This window comes from Bombina bombina, chromosome 5, assembly GCF_027579735.1.
Source record: "Bombina bombina isolate aBomBom1 chromosome 5, aBomBom1.pri, whole genome shotgun sequence".
Taxonomy (NCBI): domain Eukaryota; kingdom Metazoa; phylum Chordata; class Amphibia; order Anura; family Bombinatoridae; genus Bombina; species Bombina bombina.
Window position 1 is genome coordinate 1045602919 of NC_069503.1, and position 17057 is coordinate 1045619975.

The window sequence follows — 17057 nt, forward strand, 5'->3', positions numbered from 1 at the left end:
AGATAATCAAGAGGTATGGTCACATCCTAGTGTCCCCATACAAAAATGTTATTAAAGGCCATATTAAGGATAGTAAATACCTCTTGATTTTGTGTGACAAAAAAAATGCACTTGTCCGACACTTCCTAAAAAATAAAAAAAAAGGCAACCTGTAAATCTGCAAATCAAACAGCTGATTAGGCAACTAGCAGCAATCTGAAAACCTAACTGACAGAATTTACTTTCTGGCATCTAAGGAACATGGTACAAAGCACAATTTTTACATAAAAGCAAGACGCGTTTTCCGTCCTTGGCAAACAAAGCAAGCTTCATTGCATTGTGCTGTAAACACCAGGTAGTTAAAAGGTCATGAAACCAAAACTTTTTCTTTCCTGATTCAGAGAGAGAATACAATTTTAAACAACTTTCTAAATTGCTTCTATTATGTAATTTGTTTCATTCTCTTGGTATCATTTGTTGAAGGTGCAGCAATGCACTACTGGTTTCTAACTGAACACATGGGTGAGCCAATGACAATCCATATATATATATATATATATATATATATATATATATATATACACACACATATACATAGATGGCCCTCGGTTTACAACGGTTCAATTTGCACCATTTCAGAATAACAACCTTTTTTTCAGTCATGTGACTGCTATTGAAAAGCATTGAGAAGCAGTGCATTGATTAAAATAGGCAGTAGGTGGAGCTGTCTGCTTGTGTTGCAGCAAAGATATGCAAGCCAAGCAAGCTGAAATTAATCAGTTTAACCAGACCTGAGCTATCGAGCAGCTTGCAAAGGAACAAGATCTTCCTGTCTATAAATCAGTCCAGATTGGAATGCATAGAAAGAACTGTTTGCAGAAAAATGCAAGTAAAGTCTGTGTTGTGTGATTATTTTATTAGGTTTATAATGCTGTTTAGCATTTAAAGTCTTCATTTCAAAGCTTTAAAAATAATGTATTAGGTGTTACTTATGCCAATTTTGAGAGGGGCCTGGAACCTAACTCCCTCACTTCCCATTGACTTACATTATAATCTGGGTTTCAATTGACAACCATTCCTTCTGGAACCTAACCCCGGCGTAAACTGAGGGCTACCTATATATATATATATATATATATATATATATATATATATATATATATATATATATATATATGCAGCCACCAATCAGCAGCTAGAAGCAAGCTTCTTTGCTGCTCCTCAACTTGCCTACATAAACCTTTCAGCAAAGGATAACAAGAGAAGGAAGCAAATGAAATAATATAAGTTAATTGAAAAGTTTTCTCTATCTGAATCATGAAAGAAAAAAGTGTGTTTTATGTCCCTTTAAATAACTGTTTTGTATAATATGATAATTTTAGCAAATTATCACAGATACATTACAGCACCATCTTTGTATATACAGTTCCAAAGCACTACCAAAAAAAAAAAAAAAACTAAAGAAAAATAATTAGAAATTAATAATAAAGAAAAAAACTTATTAGGGGAATCAATATTCATAAAAGAGCATTATACATAAAACTAAAATAAACTTAATAGTACGGATTAGGCACTTATAAAAATAAGGCTAAGTAATACTCTGCGTAAAAAAAATGCGAGTGAAAATATCTCATCTATTCTGAAAATGGAAATGTGTAACTAAACAAAAAAAAAAAAAATCATTTCCCAGGGCAGATATTTGGGCACGATGCCAGCTCCTTAAAAACATTGTTAATTATGGAACAGTAGTTGTTCAATATGGAAGCAGCTGTGGAGGAACGAAGCAGCACAATTCAGAAACACAGAGGTCAGAAAATGAAGAACTTCTTCTATATAGAGAGTATTCCCTGAAGAAACCGTGTCAGTCACTTGCAGAGAAAACCTAAAGACTCCTTATTCTTCATTAAACTAATTAAGTTATGTCGTACAAGGGAAGATAGATCTATTTGGTCTGAACGTTTAATATTGTATTGCTGCATTTCACCCCCAAAATAAACTACAGATTTCAATTTAAAATTCCTTAAAGGGGATTATTACTTTGCCTATATATATTGTACCTTAATATACTTTAAAGTTAAAGGACCACTCAATGCAGAAGGATTGCATAATTAACAAGTGCATAATAAAAACACAATGATTTTCGGCCCCTGTATCATGTGACAGACATCAGCCAATCACAGACTAGTATATGTATACATTGTGAGCTTGTGCACATGCTCAGTAGGATCGTGTCCCCCAGAAAGGGTGAATATAAAAAAAGAATATGCACAATTTGATATTTTGGACTGCTTGTCTTTTTTTCCACAATAATTAGCATGAAGATGTTAATTGTAAAATTGCGCCAAGCACCTGACAATATTTATAGTTCTATTATGAAGGAACAATAAACCATTAAAATAAATGCTTTATAGGGACATGAACCCCAAAAATGTTTATTCCGTGATTCAGATAGAGCATGTGTTTTAAACAACTTACCAATATGTATTGTATCAAATTTGCTTAAATTCTCTTGGCTAGCTGAGCACATTTGGTGAGCCAATAACAAGAGGCATATATATGCAACCACCAACTAGCTCCTAGTAGTGCACTGCTGCGCTTGAGCCTACTTAGGTATTCTTTTTAAAATAGGCTACAAAGAGAATCAAGCAAATAACACAATAGAAGTAAATAGGAAAAGTTGCTTAAAATCACATGCTCATCTAAGTCATAAAGAGAAATGTTGGGTTTCATGTCCCTTTAATTCAATTTTTTTTTAATTTGTATTCCTTTTATTTTGTGCTTGCTAATTAGTTAAACAGATAATCAAATATACGCCCCCTAACAGAGTACATTGTAAATATAAAAACTAATATAGCTGATTAGCCAATCAGGATCAGCATTCACATCTTCTAATCACAGTCCTGATATGTAATGTTTAAACATTTATATAGTCTTTAGCAACAAAAAAATACCAAATAGCAATGCACATGGGAGAGCCAACCACACAAGGCATCTATGTGCAGCCACCAATCAGCAGCTATTAAGCCTATTTTGATATGCTTTTCAGCAAAGGATATCAAGAGAATGAAGTAAATTAGATAACAGAAGTAAATTGGAAAGTTGTTTAAAATTGCATACTCTTTCTAAATCAAGAAAAAAAGGTCCCTTTAAGGACTTTCAAAACTAAGCAACATTTTACTATCAAAATCTCTGTTTTAAATTATTATTTACATTTATTATGTATGCAGTGTTAAGCAATGAAGTGCCTAACTGACATATACAAAACCTACTTTCATATTCCTTTAAAACAAAATGCTGGAACCACAAATCTGATTGGCTTTGCTTTATTTTTCATGCTGTTCCCCATGCTAGTGTCAGAACGCTGGGAAATGCATAGACACCAAGTGTTTCTAAATTATTTTCACACAAGAAAAGTGTGGGCTGTGTAGGAACTCTAATCTTTGTGGTATGTTAATTGAACCATTTTGTTCTATAACCGTTTGTTTGCAAGGGTTCATGGCTTTCCAACATATAAAAAAACGGTTAATTTACCTTTCATTCTATAGCTACACTAAAGATAAGAGGTATTTGGCATTATTTTAGCAGATAACTAACAAATAAAAACAGTCTGTATTTTAGTGATTTTATTTTAATTTTTTTGACGTAGAGAAGGGACATGCCCAAACATTGTCATTAAAGGGACATAAACCCCCCAAATTATTTTTTTATTTTTTTTTTTATATTTTTATTGAGGTAAAAATATCTTTGACAACATAGTCATATCTGAAAAAAATACAATTTTCATTACGATACATCATATGGAAACCAGTCCATAACACAGCGACATGACATGATATTCTGAAAACCTCGTTTTTGAGTTTGTTGGTTCGCAATGTCCTCCAGACAAACAGTCTCCTTAAGAGACCAGAAGTGCGAACTGCCGCTGAGGACACATCAGGTAAGTTTACATCAAAAAGTCCAGTGTCAGTGTGGAGATAGTAGCGGTCAACTTTGGGAATCATAAGTAATGTCAATACTAACAAGTGTAGGAAAACACCTTAATTACTATCAAATAACGTCAATTAACATCAAACAAGGTACACAGATAAAAATGTTGTACTGTAACAGACCTCTGTTGCCACTGATACATATTCACTGATTACAATGAGCGTTGGTAATAACATATAGAATAGCATTACTAGATCCTGCAGAACCTAACACGGCTCAGCAGGCTGGGCAGAGGCTACTTAACTCTGCCAAAAAGGAATGCGGAGGAGGAGGTAATGAACCCTTACCGCATAGGGATATTGAAATAGGGGGGGGTTATTCAAAGAATAGTGCACTCCTTCAATGTTGGCTTACTCGCTTACATGACTATACCGAAGCATGGGGGGAATAAGGAATATCCAGGAACACAGTACTTGACAATCAAAATGAATATACAAAGGATACATGTGAAAGAATATATATGCTCGTCTCCTATAGTTATCATTAACCTCACTGTTGGTTTTACATAAAAGCGTTCTGGGCTTTAAGAGTTATTCAAAATTAATATCTAGTTTAACCCTGCATAACTGGGGACCACTACGCTGTAGTCAAACAAATACAGTATCATTAGCGCTTGCTGCTTTTTTTCTAGTTCTAGGTTCAGGGCCAGGGCAATATCCCTAAGGTACCACATACTCTAAGATAGGCGTTTTTTGGAGTTCTTCATGAAAAACCAGGGGTCAGCCAGCAAGAAACAGGTCTTCCAGACATAACTCTTTACTGGGAAACACACTGATGAGTGATATGCATGCGTGCACCTTTATTCTACTTGTTGTATAGGGCATAAGACTCCCATACGATTATTGTTTAACTAGCCAAGCAGGCTACATATTTGTGACATAGCATGTAGCATGCACTCTCATCAAAATTGAGATGGTACTCCCTGACCCATATTCTGCGCTATGATAACTGTCAGAAACTCTCATGTTAAGGAGGTAGGAGGCACATATCTATCATAAAGGAAAACGGTGGGGGGGGAGGGGGAGGGGGGGTGGACACAGATTGAAAGCAAACTCAGTTTCTAGTAAAAGTTGTATGGGGGCTAGGATGGTATTGCATCTATGGAGACATACTAAAACATACAGTAGCAAAAACTTTCCTAATAAGAGTTCCGCATAGTGAAGAACATAATCTATTGAGAACAGGGCATATATAACTGAAAAACATGGTAATAATAAACAACACAGTTATAGAGCATAAGAGCATAATCAGTGTAAATAAGCAAATACAGTGTGGGAGTCCAAGTATCAGGCCTCAGGGCCGTCATAGCAAGCTGCAGCGGACATCTCAATATATTTATTTGGGAACCGCAATAATAAACACATAGAGAGTGTCTCATTAACAGCAATCCCCTCAGACGGTATCACATCCCCAAAGTTGTAACCCATCACCTATCCAATGCCTGCCCGGGGTCCCTGGGAAGCATGTTGCCATAGTGCTTTGACTAGGAGAATCTGTAGAATCTGCCAGCTCTCACAACCGTCTAGTCGGAACGTATGTGTACAATCCAGTCCCACAGGCACCATGGGAGCCGGGCGATCCAGTGGTTGAGAAAGGTCTGCGTGGGGAGCTGTGAGGATCGTGCCGCGCTGCAATACTGAAAACTCTGCGACTATCATTGCGCAGTTCTCCTCCTCTTTGGGGTAAGTTACTTGTGGCCGCAGACGGACGCTGGACGAGAGAGGCGGAATCCCCTGGCCTGCGGCTGTTTGCATCAGCGGAGGGGAGCGCACATGAGGAACTGCCAGGGCCATGTTGCACCGCGGTTCTTGCACCGCCCTGCGCTCCACTTTGAGGCCGTCACTGAGTGCGTGCATGGCCTGTGACCTATATATAAGGGCATCCAGTCTCTTGCAAAGCTTTCTCCCATACTCTTCCAAGAGATCCTTAACAGCTGAGAACTGCAACTGCGATTCCATAGTGGCTCCTGCTGTGACACACCTCAGGCGCCGAGAGGTCCACTAGTTTAAAGAACTGTTAGGTGGATCAGAGTGCAGTGTGCAATATCTCAGCCGGGCTCAGTAATATGCCAAGATGGCGCCGCTTGGTGTCTCGGTCCAGTCCTCAGCAGATTTCAGATCAGCGTAGGTCAAAAAGTTACTAGGCACTCGTTAGCATATCCAGGGTTGCCCTAGTATGAATAATCAGTAGTTCAGCATTTCTTTTTTTTGGGGTATATTCACAGTTTTGGGCTTCTTTAGTTGTTGTACTATCAGAGCTCCCAGATCGTGCGACCAGCTCTGTTGCTGGTCAGCCCCACCCCCCCCCCCCAAATTATTTTATGATTCATATAGTGTAAAATATAAAAAAAACTTCCAATTTACTTTGATGAGCAAATTTACATTGTTCTCTGTATAGCTTTTGTTGAAAAGCAGATAGTAAGATCTAGGAGCGTACATGTGACTGAAGGAATATATGGCAGCAGTTTCATATACATGTTATACATTTGCAAGAACAGTAGGTGGCAGCAGTGTTACCTGTCATGTACTGCTTCATAAAAATGCATGCTACCTAACTACATATCTCTTCATCAAAGAATACCATGAGAAAGTAAACTTGATAATATAAGTAAACAGATTTTTTATTTTTTTTTAACATTGAATACTCTGTCTGAACCACAAAACTAAAATGTGGGGTTCATGTCCCTTTAAAGGGACATTCAATTATTTTTGTACAGTGCATCTATTTACTTGCACAGCATAGTGTGTGCTCCTGTGACTGCCACTGTGCCCATTTATTAATAAATACACTTTTTTGAGACCCCCCGGGTGCTTGTTTACATTTTATAATTGATAGCATTTTTTTTTTCATGGTGGAGGTACAGCCAATCAGAAGCCATTCTCCTGCCCATAGAGCGAAAGCTCAGTGAGTAACAGTGCCTTCAGATGCTTGATATCGGTGTATGACCAATCTAAACACATATTAAATATCCAGCGCTTAAAAAAAGTGTTACACAGGCTATCTGAAAATGTCCTAAAGGGAAAATACCATGTAATCAAAAACAGAAGCAGTCAGAGTGTAACAGTTAAGGTGACAGAAGCAGTGAGAGTGTAACAGTTAAGGTGATATAATATTAAAATGTATTACATATAAATAATATATGTATAATAACAATTAAGTCAATGCATTTGGATCCATAAAAAGTTAAAAAACAATAAATATATACTGTATGTCCAAAAAATATAGTCCAAGAAAAGAGAAGCAATTAATCCAAATATCTCTATATTCTATATATATATAAATATATAGAAAGGCCCACAATATTGGAGTGAAACTCATATCTTTGAAAAATAAAGTAGATATTTGAAAAAATGTTGTGGAAGTTAAATTCACCTCACTAACTTTAGATATATTGAAAGCTCTGGTAATTAGAAGCATATCAAGGTGCTTATTTTCTTCAAAACGAATACAACTTCTATAAAAACACAATTATTGTGAGGCTCCGTTACCTGTTTTAATGCAGCCTCTGTCATAGATTTTCTTAGTGTGGTATTTGACTGACAGCTCTTCCAGCCAATAGGAGCTTCACCTTGCGCACTATGTAATTTACTTACAGCACGCTCCCGTGCTTCTTAGCTGAGTGAGGCTGCTTACTGTAAACAAGTAATCTAGAGTAGTGAGCTGCGCGTGCGCAATTGATCTTCAAGGCTGTCAGCTAATACTTAGAAGCACGGGAGCGTGCTGTAAGGAAATTACATAGGGCGCATGGTGAGGCTCCTATTGGCTGGAAGAGCTGCCAGTCAAATACCACACTAAGAAAATCTATGACAGAGGCTGCATTAAAACAGGTAACGGAGCCTCACAATAATGGTGTTTTATAGAAGTTGTATTCGTTTTTGAAGAAAATAAGCACCTCGATATGCTTCTAATTACCAGAGCTTTCAACATATCTAAAGTTTAGTGAGGTGAATTTACCATCACTTTAATTTTGTTTTGCAATTTTCTCTATAGGCTTTGTACCCAGGCTTGTCTGGGGTTAAAGGGACACTGAACCCAATTTTTTTATTTCGTGATTCAGATAGAGCATGCAATTTTAAGCAACTTTCTAATTTACTCCTATTATAAAATTGTCTTCATTCTCTTGGAATCTTTATTTGAAATGCAAGAATGTAAGTTTAGATGCCGGCCTATTTTTGGTTTACAACCTGGGTTGTTCTAGCTGATTGGTGGATAAATTCACCCACCAATAAACAAGTGTTGCCTGGTGTACTGAACCAAAAATAGCCTAGATGCCTTCTTTATCAAATAAAGATAGCAAGAGAACGAAGAAAAATTGATAATAGGCGTAAATTAGAAAGTTGCTAAAAATTGCATGTTCTATCTGAGTCACGAAAGAAAAAAATTGGGTTCAGTGTCCCTTTAACAGAGCCCCTGAAAGCTGTGCAGCTGTCTGTGAGTGCTGGTGAGCACACAGGGCAGTGAGTTTTGCAGGGTGTACCCAGTCCGGTTTGAGAGTGCAGTCCATTTCTGTGTTTTGTATGTGTTTATGTTTGTATCTCAGTGTGTTTGGGCTTGTATTGTGTGGCTGTAGGTTAGAGACCCAGGGAGGAAGAGATCTCGACATGGTCCTGGGCCTATCACCATTTAGCCAAATGCGGTAACTTACTATTCCATTTTGGTTTTATTGTAATGTAGCTGGTGCTTGCAAGAGAGTGCCATAGTTTCTATGTGTTGTGTATATATGTATAATTCACACACGGAAGTGTAGAACACGGTTATATTCCACACAGTCATTGGCTGCCCACTCTAGTGACCTATTTATAACTGTCTCTAATTGGTCACAGCAGAGAAGGTAACCTAAGTTACAACATGGCAGCTCCCAGTGTTTTATAGACACTAAAACTTTACACTTATTTTGTCAATATTTAAACAGCTAATGAAACTTTAAAAAATACATCTACATGCTATTTTCAGACTAATCCATTCTTTGAATGCATCATTCTATATAGCATTTGTTTAGCTTTTAATGTCCCTTTAAGTGGGAATGGTTACTGCTGTGATAGATGTGCGACATATCATGAAAGGAAAAAGGACAAGCTGCCTTTAGTTAGGATCATTAGTTATTCTCTCTGCATATATAGCACTCAGTGACACACATAACGGATGTAGGCTCAGCTGGCACAGGAGGGTGAAAAAAAAAATCATAATAGTTGTCAACGTTAACCTTTTACTTACCTGTAACAATAATCTCTCATCCCCAATGACTGCTGCTTGGTTCCAATCAATCACTTCAGAGAAAGGCAACTCCCACCCGTTACTCAGCATAACGGGAACACATGCAGCCTGCAGATGAAGATATTACAGCCATTAAGCAATGCAGCACATCTCCATTCATTTCCTTAATATCATGTGAAAAGGACAGGCAAATTATATCATTATTTGGACAATGATTACCAACAGCTGAATACTTTAACAAGACAATAAACTCATAATAAGATTCAGAATCGGTCACAGTGGGCCAATGGCTTTTTATGAAATGCCACTACAACAAACAATAAGCTTGCATCCAGCTTTGTATATATTATATCTGAATTTAACAAGATTACAAACTGTAGGATAACGGCCTACACGTTTATGCAATTGCCACAATACAGTAGGCTGCATTAATCTAGTTTTATTACTATAAAATACAATGGAGTCACCATCATCCTCAGGACTCCTACTAGAATATTACTGCAGTAAAGTATTTATGCATTTTAGGTTTACTTTTATGCCATTCTGAAGTAAATATGGCTTTAAAGGAACAGGCTATCCTAAATTTGTCTCCCCTTTAATTTGTTCCCAATGATCCATTGTACCTGCTGGAGAGTATTAAATTGTTTACAAATTTATCCTATATGTTTATATCTGCATTTAAATTACCTGATTTTGCCTGTGCTATCAGAATCATGAAAGTTAATTTTGACTTGAGTGTCCCTTTAATTTTCAATTTTAAAAAACAAAAGTCATTCAAATGTAAATTGAAACTAATACGGCAGTATTAGTTGTGTACTTCTCGCTAATGCTCATTAGCTGATAGTTACTACCAGCTGATACTCTTAGGCTATCAGGTGCTTCCTACTAATGTTAACACTTTAACAACCACTGACGTACCCTGTACATCCCACGGCCATTCAGATGCGCCCATACATGCGCTGGAAATAGTGCAGGTCTTGCCGATGTTGGCAAGTAAGGCATGCATTACTAGTGCAGCTTACTAGTTGCCCTAGTAAAAACCTGAACGACCACGGACGTAAAGGGTATGTTAGTTGTTAAGGGGTTGAAGGAACATTAAATACAGTGGAATTGTCTAATCAACAAATGTACAATAACAAAAAAACTTAATTTATGTAAGAACTTACCTGATAAATTCATTTCTTTCATATTAGCAAGAGTCCATGAGCTAGTGACGTATGGGATATACATTCCTACCAGGAGGGGCAAAGTTTCCCAAACCTCAAAATGCCTACAAATACACCCCTCACCACACCCACAACTCAGTTTAACGAATAGCCAAGAAGTGGGGTGATAAGAAAGGAGCGAAAGCATCAAATAAGGAATTGGAATAATTGTGCTTTATACAAAAAAATCATAACCACCACAAAAAAGGGTGGGCCTCATGGACTCTTGCTAATATGAAAGAAATGAATTTATCAGGTAAGTTCTTACATAAATTATGTTTTCTTTCATGTAATTAGCAAGAGTCCATGAGCTAGTGACGTATGGGATAATAAATACCCAAGATGTGGAACTTCCACGCAAGAGTCACTAGAGAGGGAGGGATAAAATAAAGACAGCCAATTCCGCTGAAAATAATCCACACCCAAAACAAAAGTTTTAATCTTAATAATGAAAAAAACTGAAATTATAAGCAGAAGAATCAAACTGAAACAGCTGCCTGAAGTACTTTTTTACCAAAAACTGCTTCAGAAGAAGAAAACACTTCAAAATGGTAGAATTTAGTAAAAGTATGCAAAGAAGACCAAGTTGCTGCTTTGCAAATCTGAAACTAACTTCACCACCTCCACGGGAGGCAAAGTTTGTTAAACTGATTTGTGGTGTGGTGAGGGGTGTATTTATAGGAATTTTGAGGTTTGGGAAACTTTGCCCCTCCTGGTAGGAATGTATATCCCATACGTCACTAGCTCATGGACTCTTGCTAATTACATGAAAGAAATGAGCAGTAGATTTTACTTACAACACATTTAAAAATGTGCTTACATTCCTACTCCTTGTATCTTGTGACAGCCATCAGACAATCACACAAAATGCAAATACGTATACATGGTTAACTCTTGCACAGTCAGTAGGAGCTGCTACCTCAAAGTGCGAATATAAAAAGACTGCTCGCTATGTGATAATGAAAGTATTTTGGAAAATCGCTTTAAATTGCAAGCTCTGTCTGAATCAAGAAATTTAAACTTTAAAGGGATACTAAAACCCAATTTTTTTGGTTTCATTATTCAAATAGAGCATGCAATTTTAAGAAACTTTCTAATTTACTCCTATTATTAATTTTGCTTCGTTCTCTTGCTATATTTATTTAAAAAGCAGGAATGTAAAGCTTAGGAGCCAGCCCATTTTAAGTTCAGCACCCTGGATAGCGCTTGCATATTGGTGGCTACATTTAGCAAACCAATAAGCAAGCATAACACAGGTTCTGAACCAAAATGGGTTGGCTCCTAAACTTTACATTTCTGCTTTTTAAATAAAGATTGTAAGAGAACAAAGAAAAATTGATAATAGGAGTAAAATAGAAAGTTATTTAAAATAACTTTCTATTTTACTCCTATTTGAATAATGAAACTAAAGGGATACTAAAACTCACATTTTTTGGTTTCTTTATTCCAATAGAGCATGCCGTTTTAAGCAACTTTCTAATTTACTCATATTTTCAATTTTTCTTTGTTCTCTTACAATCTTTATTTAAAAAGCAGAAATGTAAAGTTTAGGAGCCAGCCCATTTTGGTTCAGAACCTGTGTTATGCTTGCTTATTGGTTTGCTAAATGTAGCCACCAATATGCAAGCGCTATCCAGGGTGCTGAACCTAAAATGGGCTGGCTCCTAAGCTTTACATTCCTGCTTTTTAAATAAAGATAGCAAGAGAACGAAGCAACATTAATAATAGGAGTAAATTAGAAAGTTTCTTAAAATTGCATGCTCTGTCCGAATCAAAAAAATGTGGGTTTAGTGTCCCTTTAACTTTAGTGGTACTTTGTTTGATAGGTACAGTGAGCCTATCTATCAGCCAGTAATCATTAGTAGATAGTGCCATAGGTATAATGTTACTGGAACACCAGCACAGCAGTGAAATGACCCTTCCACTCACATACCTTGCACTTATGCCCAGTCACATGGAACAAGGTCCGGCATCTTTTTTACCTGTTGTCAAGGCTCATTTCCAAAATACTATGCACTCAACCCTTGCTGAGCCCTGGTTTTTAGGTTTGTTTACAGACGTAATAAATTATATTTTTATAACAAATCTATTTTGAAAAACTTAAGAAAAGGTTTACAGTCCTATGGACTATACTGGGTAGAACAGATCATAATAACATTGTATATAAATGGGCTCGGAAGTCTTGAATAGGACCACAAATATAATAGAACTGTAAGAATGTCTTTTTATTTGGAACAGAAGAGAATGGGTGAGAGAAGAGAATGGGTGAGAAAGGAATCTACATATGATTCTGGATGGACTGTTAAAATATATATTAGCATAAAACTGACAAATAACTAAAACATTACTTTTCAAAGGGTTCACTGGCAGTGATAAATAAAAAGAACAGGTTGCTTTTCTAGTTTAAAGGGACATTGTACAGTAGATTTTTCTTTGCATAAATGTGTTGTAGATGATCCATTTATTTAGCCCATCTGGGAGTGTTTATGTAACAATGTATAGTTTTGCTTACTTTTTTAATAACAACATTGTGATGATTTTCAGACTCCTAACCAAGTCCCAAATTATTAGATGTAGACTGAAGTATACAGACTCCTGCTTTCTCCTGTTTGTGCAATTTCTCTTTTCATGTGCAGGGGAGGGGGGGAGTGTCTGCTTTGCCAGCTTTCTCAGCCCCTTTCACTGGGTGTCACAGCCTAACCTCAACAACAGTGTTAAACTGGGAGCTTTTAAGTACATTTTCTTATAGGTTTTATACTGAATATTTAGATAAGTATCTGTGCATATTCTTCTTCATTGTAGTGTCTATTACATGCAGTTATATGAAAATTGGTGTATAATGTCCCTTTCACACATACAAATACCAATATTAGTCAAAAAAACAATAAGCAACTACAAGTTCCCTTACCTGCAATGCCTCCAGAAACCTGAAGGATCCAAGCCGACGGCCACGTGGGACCAGACAGAAAGTGGCATTGTGCAGCATTTCACGATAATCATACCTAGAAAAAAGAAAGGGAGGTGCGATTAGATAACATACCTGCAATCTACATTTTATAGAACATAAAAGACAGCCACTGACAGATGTCGGCTAAGTCACTCCAAATATATACGTTTGCACAATTACAAACAGGTCGATAGCTACAAGGCTACCAATTGCCAACTGTCCAATGCTTTGCAAGATGGTCTGTCCCTCCCACAGCTCTCTCGATTTTATAAACCTCCTGCCTATGACTTTCTTAATCCCACTCACTGCCACAGTGACTCCACGCCCAGGATTCCCTGAAAGAGTTTCCTCATCCTAGATGATCCCCCCCAAAATATTAGGAAGTCTATAACTAGTGGATTAAACCACAATTTAATACTGAATGCAGAATATTCCTACCCTTACCAGTGTTCATTATGAAGTAGAAGGGTGGGGTAAGTGTGATACTTTGCAATATTATAAAATGATCTGTAATTTATAAATGTTATTTAAGCTAACCAAAGCGCACATGCATTGCATAATTTAACATAGACTGATTTAATGATAATTTGTACAAGAAACATAAAAATGTAATATTAGATCATTTTATCTTGATATTGGCTTACATATTAGATACATATTGAAAATAATGCATCACTATCCATCATATACTGGCTACTAAAGCTCATGGACTGATTCTGATAGAGGAAAAACTGTAATCTTAAAAAAGAACATTTTGATCTATTTATGTATAAAAAATACATTTTAAAATGTCCTGATTTTATTATATAAAAAAAGACTAGAACGTCCCTTTAAATTGTAAGGCCTACATAATTTAATTTACATTATCATTTACCCCAGATATTACACTCAGTGTACCTCAATTTTATAACAGGAAGTTTCAAAATTGTTATAAACACTCTTCAAAAAAAAGTGATTAATAAAATACATTTATTACATTTTAAAGGTGCTAACCCCTAGTTTTGATTGCAAAGTCTTTATCTAGTAATAATGCAGGAAACATTTGCCACAAATATGTCAAAAAGCAAAGCTGTCTGACGACCGTTATTAGCTAATTCTAGATCTGGCAAACGCATGAACCTGGAAATGCCAATGACCCTGTCATTTAGCGGATTTTGTGACAGAGGAAAGCCCAGCTCCACATGCCTTGCTTTTCCCGATAGCGGATTCTAACTGGAGACAGATGCTGCTTTGACAATAAACTGCTAAACTAAAATTTCAGAATTCTAATAGACTCATTTAATCACTGCCTGCAGGTATTACTTTTTTTTTTTTTTTTTTAAGGACAGAAAAAAAACTATTTTTAAACACCAAGGTGTCAGGCACTAAATAGACAAAATTTGTGAAGGATCGTTTGCTTAAAACAAGTGTATACAATACAGTTAATATGCACAGGAAGAGATCACCACCATGCAGGGATTACGATTATAAATGTCAAGAGTCAAATACAACAACAAGCCTTTGTTAAGTGACCGTAAAAACTATAAATGGAGAAGAGATTAAAATAAACTGTACAGGTAGCCAAAATGAAATAGTACTAATAGCAAGCAATCTGATCGTGCTCAGTCTGTCATGTTAAATGTATTTGCTTACAGTGGAGTCATTCCTTCCCCATACAAAACGTTTTAAAATCATAGTTCACTGCCAAAGATGTTCTGGTCTTCAATCTATAGATATATCCCAAGAAAGTATGATAGATAGGCATTAACGGAATTGAACACAAAAATAAAATCCTTGTCTTGAGCAGAGAATCATTTATAGATTATCTTTATTAAAAAAAAAGAAAGAAAAAAAAGAAGTCATTTTATAAAGGGCAGGGACACCGAAATCAAAGGGACATGAAAAAAATTCTCTCATGATTCAGATAAAATGCACTTCTATTTTTGAATCAGCTTTGTTCTCTTGATATCCTTAGTTGAATAGCATACATAGGTATGCTAAGGAGCAGCAATGGTTTCATGGTTCAGATAGATAATTAAAAATTAAAATTAATTTCTTTCTAAGGTTAATCATCGGTTTAAGTTTGTGTATAATGTTTTTAAAATAAATACAGACACAAATAATCCGGAAAACATACATGTCTCTTTAAAGGGACACTGAACCCAAATGTTTTCTTTCGTGATTCAGGTAGAGCATGCAATTTTAAGCAACTTTCTAATTTACTCCTATTATCAATTTTTCTTTGTTCACTTGCCATCTTTATTTAAAAAAATAGGCATCTAAGCTTTTTTTTTTTGGTTTAGTACTCTGAACAGCACTTTTATTGGTGGGTGAATTTATCCACCAATCAGCAAGAACAACCCAGGTTGTTCACCAAAAATGGGCTGGCATCTTAACTTACATTCTTGCATTTCAAATAAAGATACCAAGAGAATGAAGAAAATTTGATAATAGGAGTAAATTAGAAAGTTGCTTAAAATGTCATGCTCTATCTAAAGCACAAAAAAGAAAAAATTTGGGTTCAGTGTCCCTTTAAGGATAAAACATAACAGTCTTTCAAGCTGACTACATTGCTGACTTAAGTTTATTAAACTCCTTTCTGGCAGAAAGCACTGGTTACAGTTGAGTACAGCAATATTAAAGGGCCAGAAAGCTTGCCTCTGACTAGCCAATAAAGTTTATTCACGCGTTATCAGAAATAATACCTGAGGTTGTGTTAGTGGAGGAACTGTATATTTGATGGCTGCTCATTACCCTATCTGAATTAGGCATCCTTGGGTCAGTAATCTGAGCTACTGTGTCAGTGACTTTGATTTCCATCTCTGAGTTTCCATAAAATCAATACAATAAATCAGTAAAGCTGAAACCCTAGCACGTCCTGAAGAGCCTTCAATTAGATATTTAAACCCCTTTATACGGTTTCACAGTGTAAAATGTGAAGCGTTTCTGCAAGCGGCTTCCAAAAAACCTTAAGCAGGAGAACTGGCAAAAAAAAGGAATATAAATTGTCAGGATAGCGCCACCCGTAGAAAGTATCAATAAATATAACACTATAAAGGAATTTTGCTACTTGCAAGATTAGTAAATGAATGCCTCAGTACTATCAATACTGGCATTTTACACTTGGGGGCGCTATTAAACTAGTGTAAATTAAACTGTTTTCTTTCTGTGCAGTATGGTTCCTAAACCAGGCCTATTATTAGCAAAGCTTGTTGCTCTCAAATTTTTATAATTCGATATTTCAAATATTTTAAAGGCTTCTTTTAAAAGTTAGCAGCGTTAAGTTTCATTATGCTTGTGACACAACGCAGTAGGGGGAACACGCAGATACGTGACATCACTTGTACTCTGAAAAGAATTCATGTGCATATGGCCTACTTCCATGATATAGGCAGCAAGAGACGAATAATTAAAAGAAGCATTTTTGCAAAAGCAAATCCATTGAAAATATTTTCCAAATTAAATGTATAATACCTTACTGCTTATGTTAAATTAGCTTAAAGGGACATGTAACCCATTTTTTTTTCTCTTGTGATACAGATGGAGCATACAATTTTAAACAACATTCCAATTTACTTAGCCAATTTCAGTGGGTGTCTCAACCTAACCTCAACAACAGTGCTAAGCTGGGAGCTTGTAAATCAGTTTTTAAAAGGTTTATACTGGATTTTTAGATCAGTATCTGTGCATATTCTTCTTTATAGTAGTGTCTATTACATGCAGTTATATGAAAATTGTTGAATATT

General features: G+C 36.1%; 1 protein-coding gene across 1 annotated transcript in view; it reads right to left on the reverse strand.

Moving 5' to 3' along the window:
- EXT1 (exostosin glycosyltransferase 1) overlaps window positions 1–17057 on the reverse strand; it is a 478718-nt gene that overhangs the window by 69488 nt on the left and 392173 nt on the right. Inside the window, exons 2-3 of the mRNA XM_053715307.1 lie at window positions 13294–13387; window positions 9181–9288 (exon numbers count right to left, since the gene is read on the reverse strand). Coding sequence (XP_053571282.1) covers window positions 9181–9288; window positions 13294–13387 — 202 coding nt within the window. The remainder of the gene's footprint in view (window positions 1–9180; window positions 9289–13293; window positions 13388–17057) is intronic.